The sequence below is a fragment of the Rhinolophus ferrumequinum genome, chromosome 17 (assembly GCF_004115265.2).
Source record: "Rhinolophus ferrumequinum isolate MPI-CBG mRhiFer1 chromosome 17, mRhiFer1_v1.p, whole genome shotgun sequence".
Classification (NCBI taxonomy): Eukaryota; Metazoa; Chordata; class Mammalia; order Chiroptera; family Rhinolophidae; genus Rhinolophus; species Rhinolophus ferrumequinum.
Genome location: NC_046300.1, coordinates 7755621 through 7776449, shown reverse-complemented (window position 1 = coordinate 7776449; position 20829 = coordinate 7755621). Strand labels below are relative to the sequence as shown.

The 20829-nt window shown below is 47.9% G+C and overlaps 1 protein-coding gene, 1 long non-coding RNA gene and 1 pseudogene across 2 annotated transcripts; 2 read left to right on the top strand and 1 right to left on the bottom strand.

Moving 5' to 3' along the window:
• Positions 1-3562: 3562 nt before the first annotated feature.
• Positions 3563-5530, top strand: CAMP (cathelicidin antimicrobial peptide). Its single transcript, XM_033132622.1, has 4 exons — positions 3563-3790; positions 4422-4529; positions 4670-4741; positions 5328-5530. The coding sequence occupies exons 1-4, from the start codon at positions 3593-3595 to the stop codon at positions 5463-5465; spliced, it is 516 nt and encodes a 171-aa protein (XP_032988513.1). The 5' UTR covers positions 3563-3592; the 3' UTR covers positions 5466-5530.
• A 4309-nt stretch (positions 5531-9839) lies between these two features.
• Positions 9840-12201, top strand: LOC117036881 (uncharacterized). The gene is made up of 3 exons (XR_004425452.1): positions 9840-10134; positions 11213-11317; positions 12139-12201. It is a non-coding gene; the product is annotated as an uncharacterized LOC117036881 (long non-coding RNA).
• Positions 12202-17708: 5507 nt separating this feature from the next.
• LOC117037120 (60S ribosomal protein L28-like) lies at positions 17709-19703 on the bottom strand (annotated as a pseudogene).
• Between the last annotated feature and the right edge of the window lie 1126 nt (positions 19704-20829).

Below are 20829 nucleotides of genomic sequence, written 5' to 3'. Positions count from 1 at the left end.
GATGAAGGTCATCTCAAGGGCAAGCAAGCCTGAGGGATTGAGTACCTCGACCAGGGCAGCCACTGGGTTCTTCAGGCTCCAGGGCTCTGGAGAGGGAATGCAGAGAGGCAGCTAAAGTGGTCTAGTTCCAGAAGTGGAAGGGATTCCAGAGTGGGGGAGGGGGCCTCCAGCATCTGCTAATCTGCAGAAGGCCTCCCAGAGCTCTTGGCAGCCTCAGTGGACCACACTCCCTGACCACACTGTGACAAGCTGAGTCCAGCTCTCAAGACCCGATGTGAAAATCTTCTCTTTTTCTTTTTTTTTCCTTTCTGATCTAGAATCGCCTAGAATGTTCTGATCACCTTGTCAATGAGATGAGACATTGTGAAAAAGGCAAGCTGGGTCTGAGTCAGTCTCCCTATCTCACATGGCAGACACCCACCTGTACGTACCCAGTCCTGGACAGGGCTCACTTCTGGAAGCTGGGCAGCCTCGCTCCGGTGCTGTGGCCCAGAGAGGGCAGGCGAGCCCCCTGGATTCACACTTCTGACTTGCAGCAGAGGACCTGTGGAAGCCTCTTGGGCTCTGGCTGATGCGATGTAAGAGGAGTGTGCAGTGTTGGCCGAGGCAGAATGTTCCCTTCAGCCAGTGGGGGAAAGGGCTCTGAGTGTGATGGATCTGACCTAGAGGAATGCAGAACTGGGCAGGTCTCAAGCCCAGTCTAAGGACTAACACTGATACCTACGTCTCTCCCAGTTTGGCTCTTGGGGACCCTGAAGCCAACAAAAAAAGGTGAAGGGTCCAGGAGAGCTTTTAGGGGTGGCCCTCCTTCCAACCGCTATAAAGGAGCCTGATGTGCAAGCCCTACTTGATCAACAGGCCCCTGGGGCAATACGTGCACTATGAAACCAAGTTGCACAAAGGCCCATTTCTCCTTCCTTTTCCCAAGGCTGAGTGTGCAACCAGCAGCATTCATCCAGGCTGCCACCTTCCAAGGGGCCCTGTCCAAGTACCAAAGAGTCCCACAGGCCAACAAACGACTCCAGGCCTCAGGGCCATATGGCCATTCCAAAGGCCAGCTACTACTAGAATTTTCTTCATGGCCTCTGGACCCCTTTATTACGTTGGCCCATTATCTCTCCCAGCTGTGCACTCTCCACCTCCCAGCACCTGCTGCTCCAGCCTGGTGTCTCAATGAGAGCGCTGGACAGGGAGTCATTTGGGGTCAAATCAGAGGAGACTTCCTAAAGGCTGAGGGAGCAAAGAGGAGGAGGTTGCTGTGTTTGGTTAGAGGTCAGGGAAGGCTTCCTAAGGTGACGGGCCTACCGAGCAGGGGAATCAGGTGCTGATAGGAGAAGGAGCAGGAAGCTCAGAGAGACCTGCGTGGTTAGGGGTGTGTGGCAGGCTGACACCTGGACATGCAGGGCTGCAGGTAAGGGCAAGGGGAGCGACAAGACTCCAGGCCCTGATGCCAGCCCGGGGGTGCGGGCTCCTAAAGGCTAGGGTGAATTGGCCAAATCGGCAGTTTGAAGGAGCCCCAAGACAGTGGTGTGGAGGGTGCACTGCGGTCTGGGGAGAGCCTGGAGCCTGGAGAAGGTGGAGTCTGGAGGTTATGGCCTCACGTCAGATGAGAGAAGATGGGGGTAGGCGGCAGGGCAGGACGGTGTCCCCAGGAAGAAGAAGGAGCAGGTGGGGTGCTCCCCTGGCTTTTACCTCACCAAAATAGCAGGCTAGGTGGCTCAATGGGGACATATTCGTGGGAATCTTGAACTCAGAGATACAGACCAGTTGGTAACTGTCCATGAGAACTGGTGTTCTGAGAGGGGATGTCCGCAGGGAGATGTGAGGCCTGGGGAGAGCAGTAGCCCAAGATGCCACTCTGCAAGCCCTCCATACTACAGGGAGGGTCCTTGGAGGAGATGGAGAAGGAGCCGCCAGGAGAGCAGCTTCAGGGGACAACGGGGTGGGGGCAGTTTCAGGAGGACAGAGGGGTCACCAGCACCTGGGTGGATAAAGACAAGGCTTGAGAGTGGCCACTGGATCCAGTGAGGGCTGGCCAGCCTGCAGTGACCTTGAGTGTGAGAGAGAGTAGTGGGTCAATGTAGTTATAGATAACACTTCCTCAGGTTTGACTGGGGAGAGGCCAGGGCCACAGGCCATGTCTGGTGGGAACTGGGGACATTTTTAGACTGAAAAGCAGTGGAGAAGAATCCAGGAGAGAGGAGACAGATGCAACCGAGCCTCATCAGAACTGGCTGAGGGCTGGGTCTTGAGGACAGGATGGTGTGGCCTTGAAAGTCTTCCTTGGGATTGGCTGGGTGTGTGTGGGGACAGAGCCCGAGAAAGCAGTTTCCAGGCTCTCGACCTCACATAGAAAGGTGCTGGCTCAGGTAGTAAATGGCCATCAGCTGTGATTGGATGGCCATCAGCTGTGGCTAATTGGCCATCAGCTGTAACTGGTGAGCCACTGGCCACGAATATAACTGCTGTGGTTACGCTAGCAGAAAAATGGGGGCTAGCAAGAAGATGGTGGCTGAGCCAGCAAGCGGCGGAGTGAGGGTTGCGGATTGTGTGGCTCCTGTTTCCTGTTTATTCAACCCAGCCGCCAGCGAGAATATAGTGGTGTGACTCCCTGTCTTGCGGGGCGTCCGGCGGGGTCTCTGGTCCCACTCCCCACATAAGAATGCAGGACATGGTGAGGCCAAAAAGGAACACCCACAGAGCCATAGGTAGGGGAGTCACACCACTATACTCTCACTGGCGGCTGGGTTGGAGACACAGGAACCAGGAGCAACACAATTCTCAACCCTCACTGTGCCGCTTGCAGACTCAGCCACCATCTTCTTGCTAGCTCCCCCTTTTCCTGCTAGCGTAGCCACGGCAGTTATATTCATGGCTAATGGCTCACTGGTTACAGCTGACGGCCAACTAGCCACAGCTGATGGCCATTTGATCACAGTCGATGGCCATTTACTACCTGAGCCAGCACCTTTCTATGTAAGGCCGAGAGCCTGGAAACTGCTTTTTGGGGCTCTGTCCCCACACTCCCCTATCTATGGCTCTGTGGGTGTTCCTTTTTGTCCTCACCATGTCCTGCGTTCTTGTGTGGGGACCAGGACCAGAGACACCAGAGACCCCGCAGGCCGCACCGCACGACAGTGGGTAAGGCTCTAGATTGAGGATGGTTACTGTCAATCATGAATTATACGTTAACTGAGTGCCAGGCAGTGTCCAGAGCTGGGGATTTGGTGGCAAATACACTACACGACCCTGATTGCTGAGGAGGCCACGGTGGGGAGAAGGATGCAGGACAGGCGCCTGGCTTCCTTCCTCTCCCAAAGGACCCAACTCTCTTAAGAAACCCTGGCCAAAACTCCCCAGTGGGGCCCAGGAGAGGCCGAGGCATTGTTAGGGAGATGGAGAAACCATTTCTTCACTTACACAGGAGGCAGACCTTGTCCACTGCCCAGCATGCCCCATGAGGCAACAGCAAGGGCTGAAGCAAGCCCCAGCCCACACCCTGGCAGGTGGCCAGTGGTGGGCAGGTCAGGAAGGCACCTGGTTGGGCATAAAGGAGGGTCCTGCAGGCTGGGAGGAGGCAGACTTGGGGACCATGGAGACCCAGGGCGGCAGCCCCTCCTTGAGGCGGTGGTCACTGTTGCTACTGCTGCTGGGCCTGGCCATGCCTCCAGCCACTGCCCAGGCCCTCACCTACAGGGAGGCTGTGCTCCGTGCTGTGGATGGCTTCAACCAGCAGTCCTCAGAAGCTAGTCTCTACCGCCTCCTGGAGCTGGACCAGCAGCCCCACGGAGTGAGTTGGGGAAAGGGGCTGGGGAGGGAGGCCCTGCTTCCACGAGGTGCAACCGTACTGCCACTCCTTTTGCTCACGCTGGACCTCTTCTCAGGAAGGCACTTCTCTCATTAAGTGGGATCCTGCCTCTTCCAGGAAGCCTTCCAAAGCTGTGTACCTTCCCAGTATGATAACTTCCTGCCTTAGAATCTCTACTAGGTGGCGAGGTGACCCCCACATTCAGGCTTCAGGGACTTCTGGGAATTCCAGGGACAAGAATGGGGTCACTGATTCTGGGATGTGACTTCCCTGCTTTAAGTCTCCTCTGCAATCCATTGTCTTCCACACAGAAAAGGGCTGTGCTCAGCCCGGAGGTGCCAGTGGTAATGTCTTTTCTCCAGGAGGCCCCCAATCTCCCTCAGCCCCCTTAGAGATTGTCTGAGGTCCTCTCCTGCTCTCTGTATGTTTGGTGAGGGCAGGAATGGGCTCTGTCCTCCTTACCTCTGTGCCTCAGCACCAAGCTCAGGGCCAGGCACACAGTAGGAGCTGTTGAAAAGCTGCTCTCTTGATGGGGGGGCAGGGGGCAGGGAGACAGATCAGAGAAGGCAAGCAGGAGCCCAAGCCCATTCTCCCCGCTTTCTCCCCTGGCTAGGATGGGAACCCAAACATCCCGCAGCCTGTGAGCTTCACTGTGAAGGAGACTGTGTGCCCGCGGAGTACACAGCAGCCAACGGAGCAGTGTGACTTCAAGGAGAAGGGGGTGAGGCTGGGGATTGGGGTCTGGGGGTGCTGTCGGATGCCTCCCAAGATGCTGAACAATTTTCAGACCCTGGCACTGGGGTGAGGCTGGAACGTTATGGCTCGGGGCTTCCAGTTTGATCTTGAACCTCCCCTTTTTAGCTGGTGAAACAGTGTGTGGGGACAGTCACTCTGGACCAGGTCGATGGCTATTTTGACATTAGCTGTGAGGAGGTAAGTGGCCCCTTCTGGGTTGCAGGGTCTGACGGGACATGGCGCATGGAACTTCCTATGGAACAGTTAACCACTGCCCCATCCAGGGCTGAGAAAGCCCCTTCTACCCTGAGCTCCTCTCTCAACCTGCGCCCCACGGGGACTGGCTCTGCAATCCCTTAGAGTGGTGGTGCTCAAAGTGTGGTCCTCACCTGGGAACTTGTCAGAAATGCAAATTCTCAGTCCCCAGTTAGAATCTGGGTGGAATCCAGCAGTTTGAATTGAACAAGCCCTGCAGAGGATTCTGACCCTTACTGAAACTTGAGAGCCACTGACTTAGAGTTTTGAGCTTTTAGCCCATGCTCCAGTCTCAGCTTTGCTGTGCTGGACTTTGTGACCCTGGGAGCCCCTCGCCATCTCTGGGCCTCAGTTTCCTCATCTGTTTATGGCTGTAGGGACTTAGCATATGCTCCAGAGTTCATAGCCAGAGGGTGAACTGGGGCCCCAAGGCTCTTAGGGTGGCCCAGGAAGGGGGGTGTCTAGGTGGGGAGGGGTCTTGACCTTGGGTCCAGTCTCCACAAGGAACCTGTTTCCTCCTGGTACACAGCTCCGGAACGTCAAACTCGGCGGCCGGCTTCGTGAAATCATACGGAAAGGTGGGCGGAAGATTGGCCAAGGGCTTGAAAACATTGGCAAGAGAATCAAAGATTTTTTTTCAAATGTTCAGCCCAGGGAAGAGTCCTAAGGGCCTGCTTTGCCCTGGCTCAGGCTACTGGATTCTGAAAAATAAATTCTTGTAAAAGCAACTTCCTCCATGCTTCAATTTCACTTGTCTTGCCTCCTCCCACTTAATGTGACAGAGTTTGGGAGGCTGTGTGTGTGTGTGTGTGTGCGCGCGCGTGCGCGCGCGTGTGCGCGCGCGCGCGCGCGCGCGCGTGTGTAGAGGCTGACCCCAAGTTGTCCCAGGCTTGGCCCTGGGGTGATTATGGTTAGTTTGCATAAGAAGGCTCCTGGAGGGACAACGCTGGCGCTGGCGTGTCTAGGAATCCACTAACCCTGGGAGGGGCAGCCCCTTCCTGGTCAACAAGGCCCCATGCGTCAGATACAGAAACTAATAAATGCGGTTAACATTGGACCACTTACATTTAATGTAGTCAGTGACATATTTGGAATGTAACCTAATACCTGTAGCTCTTTCTTATTCAGTTTGTACTTCATTTTTCCCTCTCTCCTTCTCTGCCTTCTTTTGGATTGTTTTTATGATTCTGTTTTATGTCTATTTTCAGCTTACTATTTATACTTCTGTTTAAAATATTTTTAAGTGGTTGTCCTGGGGTTTTAATTAATTACACCTGTATCAAATAACATTACCACTTCATCATGTAGTATTAGGATCTTCTAACAATAACACTGCCCAATGTTTTCACAAAAAAACAATGTTCTGTTAGTTAGCAAACCAAAAGATTCCATCTTAGTGCTTCTACCTCTGTGTTATCAACAGTCTACGGGAGTGACTGATAAATCACAGCAAGACTCAGAGGCCTGTTTGCCAAGCAGTTTCTTGAAACAATGTGGGCGGGCTCATAAAACTGAATCCCTCTGGCAGTCAAAGAAAACAAGCTGCGTTTTATAAAGTAAAGAACTCCACAGTTCCTTGTACTAAAACTTCCATTGTGTGCCAAACTTGTAACACCTGTTAAAAGATTGTCCTTGTTTGTCTTATAGTAAAAAGAGGCACACTCCACTGGGCTCTGGCCCTAAGTGTCCCACATGGGATTTTTGACCCCCTCTCTCCAGAATAATGGTGGAGTTCAAGGCTGTCTTTTGCAGGTTATAAATGTGCTGTTTCAGCCAACGCTAGCCTTACGATGGTCCTTGAAACCAGTTTGTGTCATATTTCATTTGGTGGACATTCCACACACCCAGGGAGCTGATCCTGCTGAATGCATGGTGAAAATGGATGTGTTAAGTACGAGTAACACTTCTCCTTCATCCCTGTAAGGGATGCTGCCATTGGGGAAAGGCCATGGTTAGGAAGGACAATGGCAGTGGGACAGGTGCACAAGTGGGAGCCCAGCCACATGGTGGCAGCAACGCAGCACAGAAGGCGAGGGTGGTGGGGGCAGAGATCACCACGCACCAACTAGAGAGCTGGTAGGTGCAGAAGTGCTTAAAGAAACCACGCAGCAGGCTGGACAACTGCCCTCCCTCAGGCCAGTTAGTCCTAAAGAGCCTTTAAATTTACAAGTGTTGGTGACTGACAATTATACTGACCGGAGCCTGTGGCAGAAGGATGTAGCCACTACGCAATGGTCCCCCTGTGGCTATGGATACAGCATTTGCCTAGCAGTGCCACCTGGTATAGCCCATCTGATATGCAATTACTGGCTTGTCATTGGGCTTTAGTGGACATTGAGAGACTAACCAAGCAAGAGCAGGTATTGTTATGCCCTGACATCCTTATCTTGGGATTGGTATAAAGTGGCCCTCCTGGGAGCACAAGCCTGGGAGGCTTGTGAACAGCTGCTCAGATGCCATCTCCCAGTCATTCCCGCATCTCTCTTAGGAGAGTGTTGATGAGGTATGCAACTCTCTGCCCCGGCTCCCCACCACCTCCGAGGGTACAGCTATGGACTATAAACCACTCAATTGTAGTCTAGAATTGGCTTCTCAGCAAGAGTGTGTCCTACCATTTGTGATGGAGTCATCCAGTCCTTTCTATTTTGGTGTCACTTTATATAAGGGCCTTGGGGAGCTGGCACCTTTGGCTACTTTTCCTCTTGCTATCTATATAAGTAATAAACTGCCAGATCTAAAAAGGATTCCATGTTACTTAACCTGACAAATCTGTCAGGCCTTTGCCTGGGTCCTGTGCTTGACATATGTCACAATAGATTGGATACAGAAGCAGAAGGGAATCCAGCTTTTTCTATCAAGTTGGACATTAAAGAAATTTGCAAAAATGTAAAACAATGCCTCTTTTATCACTAAATTTTTAAAGGAAAATACAGATAGTTTTCATAAAAATATAGTATTTATGTTAACAAGTGATGGATTTGTTATTGTTTTTTAAATGGAATATATATATAATAAGGGCCTGCCCGGTGGCTCAGGCGGTTAGAGCTCCATGCTCCTAACTCCAAAGGCTGCTGGTTCAATTCCCACATGGGCCAGTGGGCTCTCAACCACAAGGTTGCCAGTTCAATTCCTCGAGTCCCACAAGGGATGGTGGGCAGCGCCCCCTGCAACTAAGATTGAACATGGTACCTTGAGCTAAGCTGCTGCTGAGCTCCCGGATGGCTCAGCTGGTTGGAGTGTGTCCTCTCAACCACAAGGTTGCCAGTTCGATTCCCACAAGGGATGGTGGGCTGTGCCCCCTGCAACTAGCAACGGCAACTGTACCTGGAGCTGAGCTGCGCCCTCCACAACTAAGACGGAAAGGACAACAACTTGAAGCTGAACGGCACCCTCCACAACTGAGATTGAAAGGACAACAACTTGACTTGGGGAAAAAAAAAAGTCCTGGAAGTACACACTGTTCCCCAATAAAGTCCTGTTCCCCCTCCCCAATAAAAAAAAAATCTAAAAAAAAAAATCTTTTTGGGGTCCTCTACAATTTTTAGGTGAAACTAGACCTCTATTTTACACCACTCACAAAAATTAATTCAAAATAGGCTATAAAGACTTAAATGTAACCCTTGAAACCATATGTCATGCAGGGTCTCAGCTCCTCTCCCTGCACAAGAATGCAGGATATGGTGAGGCCAAAAAGGAACACCCACGGAGCCATAGATAGGAGAAACCATTCTATTCTCGCTGAAGGTTGGGTTGGAGACACAAGAAGCAGGAGCCACACGATCTGCAATCCGCTGTTTGCTTCTCTGCCAACCAACCAACCAAACAACCCGCTAGCGTAGTCATAGCAGTTATATTTGTAGCTAATGGCTAACCAATAACAGCTGATGGCTACCCAGCCATAGCGGATGGCCATCTGATTACAGCTGATGGCCATCTAATAACCAAGCCAGCACCTTTCCATGTGAGGCCGAGAGCCCGGAAACTGCTGTCTGGGACTCTGTGCCCATACCATAATACTCTTAGAAGAACTTGACTTGGAAAAAAAAGGCCTGGAAGTACACACTGTTCCCCAATAAAGTCCTGTTCCCCTTCCCCAATAAAATCTTTTTTTTTAAACAAAGGATATCTGTACTCCCATGTTCATAGCAGCAGTATTAACTATAGCCAAGACATGAAAACAACTTAAGTGTCCATCGATGAATGAATGGATAAAGAAATTGTGGAATACATATACAGTGGAATATTATTCAGCCATAAAAAGGAAATCCTGCTATTTGCGACAACATGGATGGACCTTGAGGGCATTATGCTAAGTGAAATAAGTCAGACAGAGAAAGACAAATACTGTATGATCTCACTCGTATGTGTAGAATCTAAAAAACATAACCAACCAAGTCATAGAAAAAGAGATCAGATTTGTGGTTATCAGTGGGGTAGAGGAGGATTGGATGAAGATGGTCAAAAGGTACATATTTCCAGTTACAAGATAAATAAGTACTAGGGCTGTATTGATGATTATGGTTAACACTGCTTTATGGTATATTTGAAAGTTGTTAAGAAAGTAGATTCTAAGAGTTCTTATCACAAGGAAAAAAACTTCTTTTCTTTTGACATCTGTATATGATGGATATTAAGTAACTTATTGTGGTAATCATTTCACAATGTCAAATCATCATGCTGTACACCTTAAACTTATACAGTGCTGTATGTCAATTATACCTCAACAAAACTGAAAAAAAAAATTTAAGAGTGTAAAGGGATTAATACAACAAAAAGTTTGTGATTTATTGCCCTAGAGAAACTCTCCATCAGTGTGCAAGGAGACATATGAGAATATTCAACTGGAATATTGATCTCTTTCTACAAGTTACCATATTGCAATGAACACAAATGAATGGATTCCTGCATATCATTATAGAAACTGTGCAAATTGAATTAGCATTTACGTTATAAAGCTATTTACATAATGTTTAAAAGCATGGACAACAACATTATATTTTGCTTGCGAGTAGCTGTGGTATAAACAAAAAACGGGCTCGGGCCAAGGGGAAGCCAGCAGGTCAATGCAACCCGGGGCAGTCACTTTCTCCGTTTGCCCCGAGAAGTGTTAGGTCCCGGGAACTACGCTTCCCGGCAGGCTGCGCGCCGCAAAGTGACGCACTTCCTCCAGACGCACTTCAGTCTTTCGGCGCCGCCAACCGTTAGGAGATCGCACCTCTATCCGCTTGTGACCTGCATCGCCGCTGCTGACTCAGTCGACGCTGCCTCGCGGATAGTGTCAGCTGAGTTGCAGATGTGGGCGCCGCGGGAGCATCGCCTAGGCTCGGCTGCAGACGGTGAGTCGGGTGAGAGAGGAAGGGCGAAGCGAAGGTCAGGGGAGAAGGTGGCCGTCTCCCTCCCCTGCACTCCAATTTCTGGCGCGGGGCTGGCGTTCGCGGTGTCCCAGGCAGAGGCTGTTCCCTCAGGGGGTGGGGGTAGTGCGCGCTGTGGGCGGTGCTGACGACCCCTCCCGACGGCTCACTTCCCCAGTGGGTGGGGCGCGGTTCCCTCCCTCCGTCCAGTACACTCACTGTCCATGGTGCTAAAAGCCCCCTCCTCAAGTCTCCCGTGGCGGGGTCGGATCCGCGCTGTCCACTCGCAACCATTGGCTACAAGTGACTTTTGAGCATTTGAGTTATGGCGAGTGGTACTGAGGAACTACATTCTTAACTTTACTTACTTTTAATTAATTTGTAACTAAATACTGAAGAAGTTTAAAATATTTTCCCATCAGACACAAGTTTATTGTTTTAGTAAGACTAGGTTTCTCTTTAACCTTTGAAAATTTAACATCTTTATTGAGATGTGCTGTGCCAGATACACACCTGATTTCAAAGAGATGGTTGCAAAAAAATATAAACTCTTGATAACTTTTAAATATTGATTGTGTTGAAATGATAATAATTTCGATGTATTGGGTTAAATGTTATTAAAATTAATCTTACCTTTAAAAACTTTTTGAGATGGCTGCTAGGAAATTTAAAATTACCCATGTAGTTGGCACTGTGGCTCTTATTAACGCTGGATTCAATTGCTACCCTGTGACAATGTGTCTGTGTGCATCCCGCAGAGACCTCCTGGGCTCTTGGGGAAGGTTTTCTAGACAAGCTGATGTGTTTGGAGGGTATTCTTATCCTGTCTTGCCTGAGGGGGTCTGTAATTCTAACACATTGCGTGTTTCTGTTGGAGGTTCCTGCAGAATGGCTTTTTCAGTCCCCCTTCCCTAGCCACCATGGGCATTCCTTAGATGGATTGTGCTGTAGACAGAAGGGTAAGGAATGATGGTGATTTTGGGGGGTCGGGGGTAAGATTGGAGGAGCATGCATCCCTCACAACCAAATGTCTGCTGAGACTCGTATTTTCTTTTCTGCCAAGATAAAGAAGATTCTAATGGTTTTAGAAGGCATTTTATATTTGCAATTTTGACGGATACTGAACTGCTATGAAGATGGTAGTTTGTTCCCACCAATTATTAAAAAGGTATTGTTTCCTCACTGATTTAAAATGCCATATTTGTCATATACTGTGATTAGATTGTCCTTCCTTTCACCCACCCACCCATCCATCTATCCATCCTATTCTTCTTCTGCTATCTGAATTACAGACATGGCCAACCTGTGATTGACCTGCAACCTGAGCAAGGGGAAAAACAACATCTTAATTGCTTTTATCTACTTAGATTTTTGGAGGTCATTTACCAGAGCATAATTCAGCTTGTTTTGACTGATAGTGGTCCTCCATGTCACTCTGAAAAATCTGCTGCTTTACTGTGAATTCTAGATGTCTGGTCATTTTGCTTTTTCATTCAGTCATTGGTTCTATAGGCATTTATTGAGGCAGTGGTTAAGTGAAGCTGCTCAGAAACTGAAGACTTGGTTTCTAGGCTTGGCTCTGCCACCTGAGAGGGACATGAGCTTGTGAGCCAGTGACCTAAGTAACCTCTCATTTCCTTCTTTTGTGAAATGGAGATAACAGCAGTAACCCCCTCATGGCTTTGTCATAAAGGTTAATGAAACAGTAGACTTAGCACAGTGCCTGGCACTTAATACCTGGCACATAACTCCTGCTGCTAGTAGTTCTGGAAAAAGAAGAGCTGTGTATGCAAAGTTATGTTGCAGTAACAAATAACTGTAGAGGGCGCAGCTCACTAGCCCATGTGGGAATAGTACGGGAGACCTCAGCATTAGGAGCGCGGCGTTCCAACCATCTGAGCTACCAGGCCGGGCCCCGACCCTCAAATCTTAATGGCAATCTAACAACAGCGATCTAACCCCAATCCTATCTAACCCTTCGTTTTTTAGCTGTGGCTCTACTTTGTGTCCTTTTAGTCCACGACCAAGGGTGAAAAGCAGACCCTATGTGGGGGTAAGTAGCACTTACGGCGGAGGGAAACCAAGAGAGATGAAACCACACAGTGACTGTTAAAGATGCTGTTTAGAACAGAGACATGCCATTTCCACTCACATGTCACTGGCTGAGGCAAGTACTATGGCTGTGCCGGATGTCAGTGGGTGGGAAAACTTTTCCAGAGAGAGAAAGCAGTTAGTTGGGAATAATACAGTCCATTCCAAGGGCCTACTTTACCCTAATCACTAAGATTACAAAAATGCTGAAGAATTGCGTTAAGCACTGTTAGGGACACGTGTTTGGCAGAGTCCTGGAGAAAATAGGAGGATGAGAAGTCAGGAAAGGACTCTTAAGAACATGAAGGTATGCCTTCTTTCTGTTCCAGCTTTTAGTGACTGGTGAGAGCTAATTAGTGTAATCTCAGGGCCAGCGTTTCCCTTCCCTTCAACTCCCGCTCTTCTTCTTCTTTTTTTTTTTAAATTAGTTTCCGGTATTCAAAACAAAGTAATAGACATTTACATCCCTCACAAAGTGATACCCCCCCCCCCCAATGTACTACCTTTCTGACGTCATATATCAACTCTCTCTCTTCTAAAAAATCGTATTGAAAGGAGCGCAGCATATGCATCCCTTTCTGGACTTACGATTCTGTCCCATCACTCTGTCTATTGCTGCACTAATGCTAAAACAATTTTATTTACTATGGCTTAATAGTGTTATATTTTAGAAGACAAGTCATCCTTTTATTTATTTTCATAATTTTCTTGGCTATTATATATTTCTTTAAAAGAAGAATTATCTTGTCTAGATTCATAAAAAATCTTGTGATTTTGATTGGTGTTACATTGAGTTTATTTAATTTGAAAGACATTGATTGGATTACAGTATAATTCATCCTGTCCAGCAGTTTGGTATGACTCTTCATTTTCCCATATAACATATTACGATCTCACTTGGGCTGAGACTCTAGTCAAGGCGTCTGCAGTGTTTCGGGTTCTGTAACTGGCATAGTCTCTAACGCTGCTTGCCTTTCTCTGGGCCATGTTGCTGGAGGTCTTTGACTCAGGCTCATGGGGAAACAGACAAGCAAATTTCTGATAGTGTCGTGTGCCACACAGATAAAAAATGGAAGATAGAAAGATAGCTTCCCAGAAGTCAGTGTACGGCCTGGTTCTCTACCTAACTGATGGGACTCAGTTCAATATTGTAGGAACGCCTTAGAGTACGGGCAATGGAGTACAGCTGGAACCTAGACCAGGAGAGTCAGAAGCTGGGCATTGTATGCCCTGAGCTGGGTCAGAATAGAAACCCAGGTACTATGTCACTATAGCCATGGCATCACCTGCCCCTTCAACGAAGGGTTTGGAGAAGTGGGAGTAGTGGGGGTTGTTAAAGTCTCTGCCTGAAGAGAAATAGTCTGGTAACAGTGGGGTTCATCCAAAGTTGCTGAGCTGTTTGGTGCTAGCAGTGACTTGAAAATTCAGGCCTTGGGCTACTAATTGGGGACCTAACCTCTCGTCTCCTCTCTCCTCTTCTCGTCTTTCAATATGGCTGACAAAGGCCAAAGTGTTTGGGAAAAGGGAGAGAGGATGTGCGAGATGGTTGTGAGTGGGGTAATTGGCAGGGGTACACAACGCTCGTGGGGCGTTGCGGCTGGGTACTGCTCAGAGGGAAGCCTCTGGCTGCTGTGTGGCTCCAGCGGGGGTCTTTCCCTTTCTGGCACCAAGACAGGTGTGTATATTGTGGGGCTGAGAGTCTGGAGTTTGGGGGGACTCTGGGGATCCCTCATTTGGAATGTTATTCCTATTTGTGATTTTTCCAGGCATGGAGGGCAGGGGGTGATGCCTGTGGAAGTGGAGCTGGACGAGAAGGCTCCCACTGTCTAATCACACCGATGCTTCTTTCTTGCAGCAAAAGCAGCAGCCTCTGAGCTCCATACTGACAGCCTGTGTGATGGAGGCTCATAATTCCCTTTGACAGACTAGTAGGTGGGTCAGTGAGCGCTGCCCAGCAGGCAGTACAAGGGTTAAGAGGCTGTGCAGGAAAGATTTAACACAGTAGGACGGAGACTACTGTCTTTAGCAAGACGTGCTTTCAAGTTCGGCCCTTTGCTGGCATCCGGGAACGTGGCACTTGACCTGTTCCCTAACTAATAAGTATATTTCACTGAAAGTATATTTCAGTGAAAGTATATTGAAAGTATATTTCAATGTAACTTATGCTGAAGACCCACCTTTCTTCTGGAAGTCTGGAATTTTTATAGCTGCTAGGCAGAAGGTGCCTATATGACCAGCTCCCAGTAAAAACCTTGGGCATCTGAGTCTTTAGTGATCTTCCCTGAGTAGAAACATTGCACATGTGTTATTCCATTTTTCACAGCTAAAGAAACTGTTTGTCCCCGTATGCGAAAGACAGAGTATAAGGAAGCATGTGCATGGATTTCTCCAGACTCGGCCTGTGTCATTTTCCCTTGCTGATCCTGTTGCATAGCTTTTTGCTGTTATAAACCTTAGCTGTGAGTACAACTATATGCTGTGTCCTGTGAGTCCTTCTAGTGAATCACTGAATGTGTGGGTGGTCTTGGGGACCCCTGACACAGGGGCCCAAGTAAATGTAATTTGGGCATATCTGCCAGAGAAATTTGGAAGCCAAGGCATTCGGTGCCTAGCAGCTGGCTGGGGAGATATGCTTGAGAGCCAAGTTCTCAGCAGGGCTAACTAACCTTTACCACCATTTGAAGTAGGCACACTTAACCCCTGAAATGAAGGAAACATTTGAAGGGAGACCCAGATAATTCAGCAGAGGGGAGAATACTAGTGGGAAGAAAGACTCCCTCATAACCATGAGGGCCTACAGCTCCTAGTCCTCTCTTGCCTTAGTCCTGACCCCCAGTATCACAGGCTGCAGACCAAGTTCATGACTGTCTGAGAGGGAGGCCTCCGTCTTCTGCGTGACAGTCAGGATCTGACGGGTGATAAGGTATTGGAGGGGAAGATGGGGTGGTTGTGACAGTCCAGTGATGCCAGAACTCTTGTGGAATCAGGACTCCATCTGAAAGCCCAGCTGTCACACCTGAAATGGTGACTGTGTCTCAGCTGCGAGAGGCATGTAGATCCTCCCCAGTACTTTCCCAGCGGCTGGTAGACCTGAGTCCTGTGGATCCGTTTCCTACCGAATCTTCACTTCCAAGGACCTGAGGCATCTAGGCAGCATCTAGGGCAGTCATGGGGTGGCAGTCCCCTGTAAGCCCCTACCTTACCTCTGACCTAATGGGAGATGTGGCAACCCACGAAGCAATTCCTCGTGCCCCTGACTGATTCAGCATATCCGGCAGGAAAGCTCAGAGCGCCTGTGGGAGGAGGGTGCTCAGGGACAGTGCAGGATCAGGGCAGGTCTTCGTCTGAGCACAGGCCAGGTTTCTGCTGGTGTCTTGTCGTGTGGGGTTTTGGAACACGGCCTTCAAGCACCAGCTCAGGTCTGGCGTGAGACGGGTCCAGTGGTTATGTGATGGTGAATTCTCGGAGGTCTCTGTAAGCAGGCTGGTAGCCCCGGGACTGCTCAGCCAGTGCTTTAACCTGGCCACCTCCAGTAACCTGGCTTCTTCAGGGTATGAATTGGCAGGCACTTCCCAGCAGTCCTGGGGAATTGGAAGATAAGCCCGAGTCGGTGTTGGAGAGGGCCCGTAGGGTCTTCAATCCAGTTGGGGTTGAGGGCCTGCAACCACTGACCACCTGTTAAGTGGAAGGTGTGTTGTGCAGGCAGTGAAACTTGGAATCAAAGGATGTGAGAACAAGACTCGAAGATGCACAGCTGCCACTTCCAACGACTGCCCCCACCCAAATGCCAAAAGTCGAATTGCTACAATAATGGCAGAGACCCCTGGAAAATCAGAGTCCAGAGCAAGTGACTTTGGATGTGACAAACAAGAGCAGTCCAGATCAGGGCTTGGCAAACTTTCTATCAAGAACCAGGTGGTAAATATTTTTGGTTTTGGGGGCCACATGGTTTTTGTTACAATTACTCAACTCTGTTGTGTGAAAGCAGCCAGTAGGTTTGAACGGACATTGCTGTGTTCCAATAAAACTTTATTTACGGACATTGAAATTTGAATTTCATCTGACTTTCATGTGTCATGAAAATTTTTTTTCTTTGTTTTACCATTTAAAACTGTAAAAATTCTTCTTAGCTTATGGGTGGTATAAGAACAGGCGGTAGGCTGGATTTGGTCTGTGCGTAGTTTGCCATCCCCTGGCCCAGTACACAGCCATTTGTCCAGTGGCAGGAGCGCCTCTGTCTCCTTTCATCCACTCTTTGAGCGTATGCAGGACCATTTCTATTGGACAGCAAAGTTGAAGAAAATGTAGGCAGTAACCATCAAATTACATTTTAATAGAGTGACATTTCCTTGTTGTCAGGAATGGCAAAGGTGTTTTACACCGAGCTGGAAAGGATCTTTGACTTCTCTGGATGTTGTGCAGATGTGTCCAACATGGACCCAGGCACCTGCTGGTGAGGTCCTGGGGTAGGCCTGTCATCCAACACCTCTTGTCCCCCCCCCCCCCCCAGCGAAGGACTTCTTTGCCTCCCTGAAGGATTACTGTGCCTATGAATGGTCTCCTGCTGGGGAGAAGGGGTGGCATCTCAGAGTTAGGGCAGAGCCAGGACCCAGTGCGTAGGACGTTTGCTCACTGTGTGAGGTAACTCTGTGTACCTCAGTTTCCCCACTTGCTTAGTGGAATTAGAGCTACCTGTCCCTTCTGTGCCAGAGTGGGGCTCAGACAGTTCTTGCCTTGTGCCTTGCTCACATCTAATCACTGGGAGAGGCCAAATGTGGTACTCATTATTATTTTTTTTATTTTTCTTAAATCACAGACTTCTATTTCTGTATTTAACATTTTTATAAACTATTTTTTTTTTTGTAACTGGAGCCATATAACAAGTATTGGGGAAAAACTGTGCCTTGTCTTGACAATTTTGCTTATATGTGGGGTAGAAAGATGATAATGGGTGCTGAGAGTTTAGCTTATTACATTGACTTAAAACCTGTATTTTTCTGAAAACATACGAAAATACAGAAGCGGTGTAGACGGTGGAGAAGTTAACTCAATCCCAAGGCCAAGGTGAGAGGAGCTGAGGGCCTGGGTGGGGTCAGGAGGCGCTGAGACTCCTGGTTCTGGTTCAGGTGAGAGGGCACAAGCGGCCACGCTGTGGTCCAGAAGGGTCCTCAGGAATCCTCGTGATGGCCCGGGTTCTCACTGCCGCTTCATTTCTTTCCCCAGCTCCGCCTTTCCCCGCCCGCCGGCTCTGTGAGGAGGAGAAGCTGACATACCTGGTGAGTTGGCGCCACCTTTCTCTTCTCTGAAATCCTAGCTCATGGTCCAGAGAATCGGTGCATCTTTCTTGGGAAGGGAGGAAGAGATCAACATTTAGGTGGTTCGTGCCTGTGTTTGTTAACCATTGTGCTAGGCACTCTAATCTTTTTAAATTTTTTTGTTATTGTTGTTGGAGAAAGTTGGCTGATGCTTTATACTTTATTGCTTTTGGGGAGAGGTGCTCGGGAGCTCTTGGAGGGGCGAGGCCACTTCCTCTTCAGCATCATGGGCTTCTGGCTGCACAGGATGGCGCTGGCTCTGCAGATGGCGGCCGCGCGCAGTTCTGGGCCTTACTTACTCTTGCGGATCGTGTGCCGGATGTTGCTGAGGGGACCCGGGTGTTGTTGTTGGTGGGGGTCTACACGTAGGAGGTGGCTGGCTGTCGCTGGCTGGCTGTTGCTCCTGGATCTCCGCTTCATGACGACCACCACGCCTTTGCCTTTGGCCACTGGCTCCAGGCCCACGGTCTTGCAGTGAGTCAGCCCCCTGTAGCGGAAGGAGTTGCGGGCCTTCAGATGATTGGGCTCCGTGCTGTACGTCTGCTTGTTCCTTTTGATCAGGACGCTGGAGCAGTTGCACACGACCATCCATTACAGATGTGTGGACGCGGCGACAGCTCCTCTCCTTGGGGCAGCCAGAGATGGAAAGAGCTCTTTTTAATTTTTTAAGCTCACAGAAAAACATAACTAACTTTAATATTAAGAATTTAGGGTATTCTATCCTTTACCCTCAAGGTTCTTCTGGCTGGTCTGATCAAATAGACACGAGACAGATTAGCAAGAGAAAATAACCCAACTTAATACATACATATATCAGGGGGGCCAAAAAAATGTACGCATATGACTTGTATTCGTCTTTTGTTATTGGTATATATTGAGTATTACAATTTTAATAGTTTTTTCCTTTCTTAAAATGTATATACCTTTTTTTGGCCCCCTCTATATGTGGGAACCCCGCACACATGAGAGAGTCAGAGATCCCACATGCAGGAGAGGCAGAGAGCTAGAAAGGGAACTGGGTATAGAAGACATCCTGAGCCAGGGGTGAGGTAAGGTGCCCTGGGGGCCTCCAAGAGCCCTTGCAGGATGATGAGAGCAGAGGGTGAGTGACTGTCAGTTTGCCGTGCCCTGTAGGTGGCTCAGAGATGGTGGCTGATGATCTCTTATTATGGGCAAGGTGCCTGATTCACATTATTCCGGATAGTTAAAGGAAGGGCAGAAGTTTATCTTCAGCCTGAGGATAAAATTACCCTTAGCTCAAAACAATCTGCAAACCACAAAAGCACATCTTGGAGTGACTTGTTCTGAACTCCCACACCTTCATTTTAAACATTACTGCCACAGGATGGATTAAGATAATGTAAAGGAAGAGTTAGATCCAAAATGTAGTGCTGGCAGATGGAATAAAATGAGCTGCCCAGTGTACACAGCTAAAGCTTTCTTTTAATAATATTTGTATGAAAAGAAAAAAAATTTAAAAAATTAGGGTATTCTAAAACAAAAGGGTAACTTTTTTTTTTTTTTTTTTAAAGATTTTATTGGGGAAGGGCAACAGGACTTTATTGGGGAACAGTGTGTACTTCCAGGACTTTTTTTTTTTTTTCCAAGTCAAGTTGTTGTCCTTTTAATCTTAGTTGTGGAGGGTGCCGTTCAGCTTCAAGTTGTTGTTCTTTCAGTCTTAGTTGTGGAGGGTGCAGCTCAGCTCCAGGTCCAGTTGACGTTTTCTAGTTGCGGGAGTCGAACCAGCAACCTTGTGGTTAACAGGACGCACTCCAACCAACTGAGCCATCTGGGAGCTCAGCAGCAGCTCAGCTCAAGGTGCCGTCTTCAATCTTAATTGCAAGGGGTGCTGCCCACCATCCCTTGCGGGACTCGAGGAGTTGAACCGGCAACCTTGTGGTTGAGAGCCCCCTGGCCCATGTGGGAATCGAACCGGCATCCTTCGGAGTTAGGAGCCTGGAGCTCTAACCACCGGAGCCACTGGGCTGGCCCCAAAAGCGTAATTTTTAATGAAAACTTGGGATTATTAAAGTCCTAAAATGCAGTATTAAAATTCTCTATGCCAACATTCACACAAATAATTATATTACCTTAATGGCATGTAATAGTGTGAGCTTGTATATTGAACTTCTTTTTAACTTACATCATTGGTATTTTCCTCAGGTTTTACACTAGCCAGATGGTCAGTTTCCAGGCTGTAGAGCCACAGGGGCCAACCTTGATTGTTAGAGATGTGGGTGACTCGGTAGTAAATCACTTCCTAACAGGGAAGCAACTGTCTTTATTTTCCGTATTCTACCCCCTGCCAACATTTTCTTATTAAAAACTTTAAGTATACAGAAAAGTTCAAAGAATTGTAAAATGAATACCCAATACCTAAATCCAACACTTAAAGTCTATAATTGACATTTTATTATATTTGCTTTATGCCATATCTATCCATTTATCCATCCTTCTATTCATCTATTAAGCCATCTTATATTTTGATGCACTTCTGAGTAAGCTGTGATAAAGATAAAAGTGAACTGGCATCTTAAAATGCTTAACCGTAGAGCTGGGAGGACTATGGGTGAAGCTGGGCCCCTTGTTAACTCTCTAATCCTGACTTCCTGTTAAAACTATATGGTACAATCCAGGAGAGGGATACTAATAAATAGAATAGCCATCTTGGAATTTGGGCTATTCTTCACGCGGGGGGCGGCCGGTTAGAGCCCCGGGTTGGAGGCGTGTGTTCCCGCACTGCTGCGGTGATGGTTTTTGTTTCTTTTTTCTTTTTCTGAATAATCCGCTCTTTTGGTGGATTTTCTGGAGTTATTTTTGCCAGTCGACAGCTGAAAATGGCAGTACATTTCACCTCAAAAAACTTCAGTATGCATATTATTAAGTAGAATCCAAATTTTTAAGGTAAAATTTACAACAATGAAATGTATAAATTTCAAGTGTATAATTTGATGAGTTTAGTACTTTTATATATACTTGTTAGCCATACATATATCCCATATCTTCCTTTTTGATGTGTCTGTTCAAATTTTGGCCTATATTTTATTGGGTTGTTTGTGTTTGTGTTATTGAGTTGTAGGAGCTCTTTATATATCCAGGATACTAGTCCTTTGTCAGATATTTGCTTTGTGGATATTTTGTCTAGTCTGGAGCTTGCCTATTTGATTTCTTAATGTCTTTTGATGAGCAGAAATTTTTAGATTTTGATGAAATCTAATTTATTAGCTTTTTAAAAATGTTGCTGTCTAAGAAATCATTGCTTACCCCCAAGTTG